This window comes from Chiloscyllium plagiosum, unplaced genomic scaffold, assembly GCF_037043375.1.
Source record: "Chiloscyllium plagiosum isolate Xiang-an unplaced genomic scaffold, Cpla_swu_hap1 HiC_scaffold_1, whole genome shotgun sequence".
Lineage (NCBI taxonomy): Eukaryota > Metazoa > Chordata > Chondrichthyes > Orectolobiformes > Hemiscylliidae > Chiloscyllium > Chiloscyllium plagiosum.
Genome location: NW_028270139.1, coordinates 119,116,571 through 119,128,179, shown reverse-complemented (window position 1 = coordinate 119,128,179; position 11,609 = coordinate 119,116,571). Strand labels below are relative to the sequence as shown.

The following is an 11,609-nucleotide window of genomic DNA, read 5'->3' as shown; positions in this document are numbered from 1 at the left end:
CGCCGTGCGCCACCAGCTACCACCTAGGAATGGGACACAAATGATCCCGAATAGATTCGAATCCCAAGTCTTACTGTAGTTCGACATTTGTCACATCTCCCCTCACCCTCCCCCACATACAGGAGTAAACTGATCAATATCCCCACCAATACAGTCCAAGTAGAGTTCATTATTGCTGTCTTTTCAGTTTTACCGACAACGGCTTGTCCCCTTGCTCGCATGTCCAGGTGCTTTCTTCTTCAGGCGGAACAGGCCCCTTTATCCTTGATGCGTGGACCCACCCTTTTTCTTTCGTCCGAACAGCTGCTTCAGTTGTTAACAGAACCAGGAACGGTCCTTCCCACCGCGGCTGGAGCTTTTCGGCCTTCCGGGTCTTAACAAGTATCCAATCTCTGGGCTCCACCTTATGCAGGAGGAAGTCAAGTGGCGGAGTCTGAGCCAGGAGACCTTTCCTCCGGAGTTCTGCAAAAGAATGGGATAAGGCCAGTAAATAGGTTCGGATAAATACATCCCCCCCTTGCAGAGTGGGACATCCATCAACCTTACTCCAATACGGTAATCCGAACAGCATTTCATAGGGGGAAACCCCCACATCTCGGCGAGGTGCCGTACGTATCCTCAATAGGGCAATGGGCAGGCACTTTGGCCAGGGTAACTTAGTTTCTAACATCAGCTTAGTCAATTGGGTCTTAAGCGTGCCATTCATTCTCTCAACTCGACCCGAACTCTGAGGATGCCAGGGTGCGTGGAATTTCCATTGGATACCCAGGGTAGTACAGATCAAATGGTGTAGCTTAGAAATAAAATGCGTCCCGCAGTCGGAGTCGATAGATTCCATTATGCCATATCTCGGGATTATGTTCTCTAACAACAGTCGGGCCACGGTTGGTGCATCGTCTTTGGCAGTTGGGAAAGCCTCTACCCAGTGAGTGAAATGGTCTACTATTACTAGCAGATATTTCCATCTCTGTACTGGGGGTAATTCTGTAAAGTCGACTTGGATCCTCTGAAATGGCCTAATCGCGAGAGGCTGACCACCGGCTGGCATAGAACGCATGGCCTTCCGATTAATACGCCGGCAAGTGGGGCATCCGACTACCTCTTGTTGGGCTAATGTGTATATCCCCCTGCATACATAGTCTCTCAGGATTGTGTCACACATGGCTTGCACCCCCCAGTGGGTCTGATGGTGTAATCGGTGCAGAATACCCCGGGTGATCTGTTTGTTCAGTACTTATCTCCCATCAGGAACCGTCCACTTCCCGTTAGTATCTAGCCGGGCTACTTCATTCAACCCCCGCAAGTCTTGCACCAGCCTATATGTCCCGTCCGGCTTCCTCACAGGGAGTATTGGAGTATTGAAAGGGGACATGTATTCCTCCAGTAGTCCATCTGTGATTAATCTTTCTATCACAGGTTGTAACCCCTCCCGTCCTTCCATAGCAATCGGGTATTGTTTCCTTCTTACCGGGCCTCTTCCTGGTAACATGGTGATTTGGAGAGGTTTGATGTTTAGACCCCCTCTGTTCCCCTCTCGGTACCATACTTCCGGGTCTATTTGTTGATCATCTTCTTCGGTGAGGGCGAACAACCTTACCACCATTTCCCCGTTATTTGGTACCGTTCCGATCCCTAGTTTGACCTGCAAGTCTCTTCCTAACAAATTAAACCCCGCCGATGGCAGTAGAAGGAGGTCTCGTTTAGTAGTTCTGTTTTCATACCCAATTTCCACGTCCTCCACCACTGGGACTTGTAATTTCTGTCCTCCAATTCCAGATACCCCCATAACTTTTCCTCCTGCTCGGGTGCCGGGGGGTATTTGGATTATACTTGATCTTTCGGCTCCCGAGTCCACCATAAATGTGATCTCCGATCCTTGGGGCCCTACTTTCAAGTTTACCAGGGGTTCCTGTCGATAGTCCTTTTGCCCCAAGGGTAGGAACTCCCTAATCTTCCTCCATCAGGGCGTACGACCTCACCTCCTGCTTGTAGCGGGAGCACTCCCGTTTAAAATGTCCCTCTTCATTACAATAGTAACATCTGAGTGTCCTCTTCGTTTCCCCGTCGCTGTCTCGCGTTCCTCCACTCTTCCTTTGTTCCGGCCATGGTTCTCTTTTCCTCTGCTCTTGCCACGACTCTCCCCTTTCCTGTTTCTGCCACGGCTCTCCCTTTTCCTTTCTTCCAGCTGTCATTTGTTGCACCGTTTGCATCATTATCTTTGTCGCCTTCCTTTGCTTCTCATCGTCCCTTCTCACAAACACCTTTTGCGCCTCCCGTAGTAGTTCACTTAAAGATTTACTATCCCAATCATCCATTTTCTCTAACTTCTTTCGTATGTCCGGCCAGGCTTTTGATACAAACTCTACCCGTATGAGTTGTTGCCCCACGTCCATCTCAGGGTCCACCCCAGCAAACTGCTGCAAATTCTTCCTAATCCTGTCTAGGAAGTCCGTAGGGGTTTCCTCCGGGTTTTGATGATTACCAAAGGCCTTGGTAAAATTGTGCCCCTTCGGGGCTGCGTGTCTTATTCCTTTTATCCAATATTCCCGCATGTCTCTCATGTTGCGCCGTCCTCCCTCCGTGTTCTTATCCCACTCAGGGTCGGTGAGGGGAAACTTCTGTTCCCCTCCTTCCCCCCCCAAGAGCGCAGCTTGTCGTATCATCTGACGCTCCTGGCTAGAGAACAATGTTTTCATGATGGAACACATCTCTTCCCACGTGTAAGTATTCGGACCCAGGAACTGATCCAATTGTTCAGCAAGTCCCATGGGGTCCTCTAGTAGACCCTTCATCTCCCTCCTGAAATTCCGTACTTCAGTACTCGTCAAGGGAACGTTCACATATCCCGTCCTTCCCTCCTCGCCCCCCATGGGCACTTCCCGGAGTGGATTCATTCTTGCAATCGAGACAGGGTTTTGTCTGTGACCCTTTTCAGCTTGAGATCTGGTCTGTACCCCTGAGGTAGTTTGTGATTCCTCCCCATTTTCTTCCCCTTCCCCTGAATCGTCGTCACCCGAAGGAACATTTTGTGGGGCAGACGGGGTCACGTAGAGCGGCGGTAAGTGATCTAAAGGGTCCCATTCTTTCTGCCCTTTTGAGTCTTTATTAGTTACCTGCATTTGGCAAGATATCGTAACCGGTAGCCAACAAAGGGCATAATCACTTTCTTCCAGATTAACATCAGGTTTTGAATTGACATATAAAATGAGGGCTTGCCGGACCCAGTCTTCGTCAGTACCGAATCTAGGCCACCACACTGAGTCGCCCTGAATAGGTTTCTGGGACCACTTTTGATAGTATTTTACCATCTTCCTTTTAGATTTTCCCTTTCTTCCACCCTGATCCCAATTATTTAGCATTCTCCCTAACGGACTATCGTCAGGTACCCCGGGGTATGTGTCATTGTCCCTGTTTAAGCCTACCTTTCCCTTAATCGCCTTAGATTCCTTATTTCCCATTTCCGAGGACTTCGTATTTTTTTTCCCGTGATAATCTATCACAATGTAGCCAATTCCCGGACCTTCAGTCCCGTGATCGCCCAGGTTCCTTTGCAGGCACCCCCGGTCTTTGGATTCCTGTGTCCTACGTCTCTGTGACACAAATCACAGGCACCCCGTAGGTACACGTTCCTCCTCAAACACGGTCTCTGCAAAATCCCTCACAGGCGAGCCCCGGTCTCTAGATTCCTGAGTCCCACGTCTCTGTAGAAAAAAAAAATCCACAGGCACCCCGTAGGTCCCCAGTCCTCCGGAAACACGGTCCCCACAAGTTTTTTCTTACCTGGGTTCGGTGCACCGAAATTACTCGATCGTTAACCGTCCCCACTGCCTCGGGTACACCCCTCCTTTGTTTTCCTGAGCCTCCCGGATATCACTCGCTCAAGCCGCGCGGGGCGACAAGCAAGGAATCAGGGACTGCTGAACTTGGCAGGGTGCACCTTCTCCGATATCCTTCCTCAACTCCCCTTGCGGCCGGAGTGTTGATCCCGGACGAGCCCCCAAGTTGTTAGAAACGAAAATCGCTTCTCAATAATCGCTCTAGACAAATTCAGGAAAACAAAGTTTTATTAACAAGTCAAGTCTGCAGAGTCGGGCACCCTTGAAGAAAAGGCGCGCTGAGGCTTACAAAGTCTCTCATTATATACAGTACAAGTCCCTCCTCTCCTTGGCTCTAACAAGCCATGAGGTTCACATTCTTAAAAACATCATTATTCTTATCACAAAGTCTGCAACAAAAGGCTCCAGAGTCTCTAAAGTTGTTGTTTTTCTCACCCTGTAGTCTTATCAGTCAAAGGCTTTAATCTGTAACAGATGTCTCTCGAGTCGTTCCCCTATCCTGGAGTCTTATCAGTCAAGGACTCATCCTTCCCGCCTGTGTTAATGGTTTCATCAATCAAGGGCCTGTTTGTTTTTACTCTGCTCACAAATTGTCAGCATTCTGCACAATTTAAACTATTCTACTTTTGAGTATATAAAATGTTCTAGAAAAGAAACAAAAGTTTTGTCTTTTATTATAGACCAGTCTGTGGTCCAGACACATCTTAAAGTTTAAACCGAAATTACCTCTCACATTACCTCTCCCATCTCCCAAAAGCTGCCCTGCAGCTGCTGCATGATGTCCTTGACCCTGACACCAGAGAGGTAACATACTAAACTAAAACAGAGAAACATAGATCTGAAACAAAAAAAAACAGAAATCGATGCAGAAACTGAGCAGATCTGGCAGTATGCTATCAGACTTGCAATTTCTGGGTTATTTTGTTTCAGATAACATACTATCCTAGAATCATATTTACAGATTTAACAGTAGACAAATTCAAAGTTCTGAGATCAAATTTTCTGCCATCAAATTCCCGATTTCTAATGTTGCTTTTACTGTTAATACTGATCATCAAGAATTCAACTTATTTTCACCACATAAAGTGATTTGGGTTTGTTACGAGTACACTGTTTTGGATTATGATTTATTCCAATCACTGATGTTTGACAAAAATAAAATCCAATCATAAAACGTAACTAAGATTTTGGAGGCAGAGCTTCCTATTTTTTTGTACTCCCGGTGTCTTTCAGATTTTCTTTTTTGAGCATTGTGCCCTATGGGTGGTTGACTCTAACGTCGATCAGAGAGTAAACTGGGACTTTCCCTCAACCGTGTCACTTCCGCATCGAGGCGTCAACGGCTTCTGGAAATGACCCACAGAATGGAGAGTTTGCAACCTTTTTAAAATAATCTGTTTGGTAAAAGTCTGCAGTACGGGGTCGGGAGCTGAGGGATGGAGGAGAAAGGAGAAGCTGCCTGTGGGGAGATTGCGAGGTGCCCGGAGCACGGCAAGAAGTTGGTGTATTTCTGCAGAGTGGAGAAACAACAGGTCTGCAGCAAGTGTGCGATTATAGGCTCACACCGAGGGCACACGGTGGTGGCGGTGGAGGAGGCCTTCAGAGAGTTGAAGGTTGGTCGCTGCACACACAAGGCGCCTCTCTTTACTGTCTTTTTGTTAAAAAAAATACACTTGCCATTCTGTCTGACACGTCTCACGCCCTTGTTTACTGCTTTGCACTCTTCAGATTCCTTCGCCCCCAGTCATCCAATTCCAGTAAGGTTGCATTCAGTCCGATTTCCCGAATTTCCTGAAAAAGTTGTGGCGGACTTGCTTCCTAAACTGTTATAGTAATTGAGAAATGATGTTCGGCAGGGGAACGGACCCAGTGATGCTGAAGGAATAAGCCAAATGTAGGCAACTTTAGGAAACCTGATCGGTATGAGCGAGTTGGGTCGAAGGGTTTGTTTCTGTGCTGTATGACTCTATGACTGTCTGTTAAGATAAATATTAACATATCATCCTTACTTAATTGCCTGTATGGTCATACCATCAATGCAAGTTCATTGTATCCCAGTATCAAAGTGCCTAAGGCCCCAACAGATCAAGTTGAGACGACAGTCTTAAGGTCTTCCATAGAATGGCTGTATGACTCGTTGTGTGACGGGACCGATGGAAGTCCCGACTGAGAAGTTTGAACTCCAGATAGGAAATACTTCTGGACCCTCCAAAAATAGTCTGTGACTCTGAGTTAAAGTTGGTGATTTCAGGGTGTTCCAGCAAGGTTACTCAGGAAATGTTAGGCAAAAAAAACTCTAATTGAAATTCTGGATAACTTCCTGACAGCCCCTAACTCCTGCCTCCTGGCCTGACCTAACCCCGCCTCCCCCACCCCACTCTTATTCCCCTCCCCCGACAGACACAACCCAACTTCACCATCCATCCACCCACCATCCCACCCAACTACCACCCTCTTTACTCACTTATCAGCTGTCCTACACACATCTACATGTTTATCCTTTCTCTCATCCAAAGCTTTGAGACATTTAACCTTTTACTAGTGCTATATAAAAAAGTTAATAGCTTTTGCATAGATACTCTCAGCTGCTCCCTCCAAGGTTCCCTGCACTAAATGAGTTCTACAGGATACTCTATTGGACGGTTGGATAGAAAAAAATCTGAGGAAGGTAAGTCAGCAATTGTTTTTCCAATCTGCGTTGAAAACAGGGGCTCTGATAGTAATTGGGAGATATGGGCTTATGCATGCAGGCCACATTTCAGTATCTTAGTTGTCCTTCACCAGGATTGGAACCTAGCCTGTCCTCCTGTATGGTGCTAAATACAATATCAGATGAAATTAGATGATTCAGTGATGACTGATGAAGAAATCCAGGCCTTCTCTTCAGCGTTGATCATGATATTGGGTGTGATCTGGTGACTCAGTCCAGCCCAGGAACACAACAGGATCTGGCTTTCAGGAATTGCCTGTGACCTGTTCCAGATGTTTGCAGGTAATGTTCTGCTTCCTCCAAACAGAATTTTCATGTTTTCTTTGTCAACAGGAATCACTGTCTGCAAAGTTGGTGGAGTTGCAGGCAGAGAGCTCGGAGCAGATCTCGAGATTGGAAGAGATCGAACGGAACACAACAGCGGCCCAGGTAATAAAGAATTCTGAGTGCAGTTGTAGAGTATCTAAATTAATTTGACTTAAGTCAGCTGTCAAGTGAACAAGCAGGAGTCTGTTAATCAATGCCGGGCAGACAAGTAATGCACACAGAACAGAATGCCCTTTCATTGCTCCAAGAGACATTTCAACTAACAACAGATCTCAAGCACATTTATACCATTTTTTGCAAATCACCTTATAGAACTCAATTGCAGTATGGATCATATGCCCTTGTTTTCAGTTCTGTATTTACACAGCTATGTAAAAATGAATTATACCTGATATGTTCCTCCAGCATCCCTCTCCTTCACCAGATATCCCATCTCCTACATGCTGTAACTTTCTTGATTTTCCATTTCATTCTTTCAGTATTCTTTCCTATAAAGAATGACAATTTGTCAGAAAATAACAATGCTCTAGTCCATCCAACCTTATAATTGACACCGTCAATGAGAATATCTCTTCCCTTATGTCATCACTTTTGCTCTCACAGGTGTGCCTGGTGACCCGTACCCTCATTAATCTGTTAGTCCTGAATTGTTTCTGCAAAATCAGCCTTCTTAGGCAAAGTATGATATCTCATGTATTTAAGTAACTTCATGTATTGAACTCTTCAGTGCACATAGTTAAATTATCTCTTTCTTGACCGTTGTTGATATTGGTTCCACGTGTAAAAGCCACTCTCCACTATGTCACCCAAGCGGGTCGTTCTTCACATGGATCCATCTGATGAGCGGCAGCAGGATATTTGACTGTTAGGGGATGTAGCAGTTCAGCTTCACACATGTTATCCTGCAGAAATTTGAAGCTGGAATTTTCTCTGACTTTAGCTTAATTCCTTAAGAGGCACTTAAGGTATTTATCGTCTTCTGCCTCTTGAATACTACAGCTAAGATCAGCTAACTAAAAATAGATTAGAGATAGGAATTGGATTGTTTATGCCCTCATAAAACAAGGTAGAATATTCAGAATCTATAGCACTCCTGGAGAGAGCTTATCATATTATTATTTCAGGTGTGGAGGAGAATTCAAGAGACTGTGACGTGGTCTAGCATGGGTGACTGAGGAATTAGATTCCTTGGTTCATTTTATTTTTTTTATTTTTTTTTATTTTAGATTATTTTTTTACAGTGTGGAAACAGGCCCCCCGGCCCAACAAGTCCACACCGCCCCGCCGAAGCGCAACCCACCCATACTCCTACATCTACCCCTTACCTAACACTACGGGCAATTTAGCATCGCCAATTCACCTGACCTGCACATCTTTGGACTGTGGGAGGAAACCGGAGCACCCGGAGGAAACCCACACAGACACGGGGAGAATGTGCAAACTCCACACAGTCAGTCACCCGAGGCGGGAATTGAACCCGGGTCTCTGGCGCTGTGAGGCAGCAGTGCTAACCACTGTGCCACTGTGCTCTTCACAAAAGCCTAAATTGTGACCCTTTCTATTCTTTGTACAGGAAGAAGCTGAGATACTCCAACGGCAAGTGCAAAAAGATTTTGCTGTTTTGCGGAGCTTCCTAGATTCGGAGGAAAGAGCTTTGACAGAATTGATAGCTGCTGAGAAACAACAGACCCTGGAGGAGTTGATACGGTTGAAGACAGGATGCTTGCAGAGAGTTAACCATCTGAAATTGCTGATGGATCCCCTTGAGGCAGCACTGCAGACCACTAACTTGAGTGGCGTCTTGAAGGTAATTTATTATGGATCCGAGGGCAGATGTCCTTTTATCTTCTGGTCTCCTTTTATCTATTTACTGAAAGAAATTAAACAAAATGCTTTTATGTATTTTTCTGTACCTGATGTTTCGTGCCAAACATTGCTTCTACATTGGCCGATCTTTGGCAAAGGGGAGGTCCTAAAAGAGTGGAAGAGCTCTGCAACATCTCTGATATCAGAATATAGCTTGAACAAAATTGTGGCCCCCTACACCATCATAGAAAGGATACCTCCTCCCCTTTTGCCTTCCCCGAATTTGTACCCAAAGCCCAGGTATTGTGGGGATCATTTCCTCTCCAAAACATGCAACATTTTGACTTAAATACTCAGCTTTTCTCCTTCATTATCACTGGATTAGTAACCTGGAATTTCCTGTCTACTGCCACTTTCCTATCTACGCTCCACCATTCCCACAAGAAATCCTGTAGTTAAGGATAAAGACACTATATCCTCCTCTGAGGAACTAAATGTGAGAAATAAATGCAGCATTGTCAGAATTGTTCACAAGCATTTATTATGAAAATCTATATAAGAACAAAATTTGACTGTCCTACCTAATCACCCATCAGAGAGAAGAGATTTTCTTGTTCATTGGGCTATATTTTAACGGCAGTCATTTCCAACAGTTTTGATGTTCACCAGGCAGCGGCATGTTATGTTTCATTCACTGACTTCTCTCAGGTGATCAGTAGAGAAAGGAATTTCTGTGGTGGCTCAGCCAGCAGATGGTGCAATCGCACAGAGCTTTTTCACCATTTCACTCCCACTTTTCTCAATTTGTTTTTGTCTGTTTCAGGTGCTGAACATTTCCTCTGAAGGGTGAGATTAAAGTATAACTTCTGCATTTTGTTTCATTTCAGTTTCTCTTTCTAAATGACTTTCTGTCTGCTTTTTATCTAGCCTCATGACCACATCTTATGACCATTTGGTCTCTGCCTTCAATATGTTTCTGTGTGTCTATTTTGGTCTCTAGCTCTCTCTCAGCCTGTACTTTTCTCTTCTTCTTTATCTCTATTTTCCACAGTTTCTCAATTTGTTTCAGTGAAGCTATGCCCATGATATTTTTGTAGCATTATTCAACTAATAGTCTCATTTCAGATTCCGTAATCCATATGAAATGGTGAATGACTCCATTGTACGTTTTGAGGCCGAGAAATTTTGTGGTCCACTGCAATACAAAGTTTGGAAGAAGATGTTTCAAGTAATTAAGACAGGTAAGGTTTTTTTTAATACCAGCTTCTTTTGGCGAGAATTTTAACTCACTTATCATCATGTCATCCACAATACACCTTTTGAGAAATGCAATGTCCATTCTGAAAACAGTCAGCATTCGGGTCATGCAGACTGTAGTGTAAGGTACATTAGCTCTCAGGTTCCAGCACAAATGAGGATATATTGAAGTTATTGGAAATGGCCAAAGGATTATCTTTTAACTTGATATCCTCATCAAACTCCTACAATCGAACCCTGCAAGATGAGCTCCCTTCAGCAGGCAGTCCAATGACAAATATAGACTTCACTGTAAAACATATCATCCAAAGTTTAGTTTCTCAAATAGGATACTGTATGTCTAGTCTTTGACAAGAGCTCCATGTTTTACTGACTAACTTACGTTATGTTTGTTTTCCACTTAGTGCCTGAAGCTTACACCTTTGACCATTCAACTGCTCACCCTCACCTTGAAATCTCAGCAAACCGGCGGTCAGTCATTCCCCTTCGCGAACCTTTGCCAGTTGTTTACATGGATCGTCGATTCAATGCTGCCCTTTGTGTTCTTGGTGCTGAAGCATTTTCAACAGGGAAACATTACTGGGAAGTGACTGTCAACAAGAAAGCCAAATGGGATCTGGGAGTTGCTTACAACAGTATTTCTCGCCATGGGAATATTGTCTACAGTCCGAGTAAAGGCATCTGGTGTCTGACGTTGCGAGATGGCTGTCACTATGAGGCGTGTGAAGAGCCCGAAATCCAGTTGAAGGTCCAGCGTAAACCATGCCGAATTGGTATCTATGTGGACTATGAGGGCGGGATAGTGTCGTTCTTTGATGCTGAGACGATGGAGATGCTCCATGTCTTTCGAGCCCATTTCACAGATCCACTTCTACCTCTGTACAGCCCATGCAAAGTGGAAGAGGGAGCACTGAGTGATCAGCGACTCAGTATCTTCAAATTGAACATGTGATATCGTTGAGGACAGTGTTCTCTGCTTTGTATTGTTGGGGTTGTTCAAGTAGGGGCTCTGACCATTTATTGTTCCTCGCCCCAGTCGCAAACCAAATAACAATTTTGTTTTAAAGTTGTGTGTCTCTCTGTTGTTCTTTCTCCCCTGTGTTGAAGCTGTTATGAATAATATTGTCAGGAATGTTTAACTAGCTATTGGAAAGCTAGACTGGTTGGAGTTGTCAATCAGTAGATGCCAAATACAATCCATGTGAGTTTGGACTGGTGGAGCATTCAACTGTGGGAACACTAATGCAGACAAGTTTAATGCTGGCTAGTGATCAGGAGCTACTTCTCACCATTCCCTAACCTAGGAGGGATTGCAAATGATTGTGATTTTTCCTTACTCTTTCACACTGAAAGGCATTGCTATCAAAGGCAGCATTTGTTGCTCATCTCTAATCGCCTTTGAAGTGTGGTTTTCTAGGCCTTTGTGGAATGAAGTTAGGAGTCATTTACATTGGGGCCAACTCGACTGCTTCATGGCCACTAGTTAATGCAACACGCCATGAAACCTGGGACAATCTTGTTCCATGATGCTGAAGACCACACTTGACGGGGAAATCATCAACAGAGAGGGTGGGGAGCCGGAGTGCAACTTCAGAAGACAGAAACAAAACCAGAAATTGCTGGAGAGACTCAGCAGGTCTGGTAGCTTCTGTAGAGAGAACACTGTCGAGATG

At 44.9% G+C, this 11,609-nt stretch overlaps 1 protein-coding gene across 2 annotated transcripts; it reads left to right on the top strand.

Annotated features, from left to right (window-relative positions):
* Positions 1 to 5,144: 5,144 nt before the first annotated feature.
* On the top strand, positions 5,145 to 11,006 carry LOC122543938 (E3 ubiquitin-protein ligase TRIM62-like). 2 transcript variants are annotated; one of them, XM_043682930.2, is made up of 6 exons: positions 5,146 to 5,449; positions 6,880 to 6,975; positions 8,447 to 8,680; positions 9,503 to 9,525; positions 9,805 to 9,920; positions 10,341 to 11,006. In XM_043682930.2, exons 1-6 carry the CDS (start codon positions 5,273 to 5,275, stop codon positions 10,886 to 10,888), a joined length of 1,194 nt encoding a protein of 397 aa, XP_043538865.2. In that variant the 5' UTR covers positions 5,146 to 5,272; the 3' UTR covers positions 10,889 to 11,006. The 2 variants fall into 2 exon arrangements, with proteins under 2 accessions (XP_043538945.2, XP_043538865.2); XM_043683010.2 differs by lacking the exon at positions 9,503 to 9,525 and having other exon boundaries at positions 5,145 to 5,449; positions 9,794 to 9,920.
* The last annotated feature ends 603 nt before the right edge of the window (positions 11,007 to 11,609 follow it).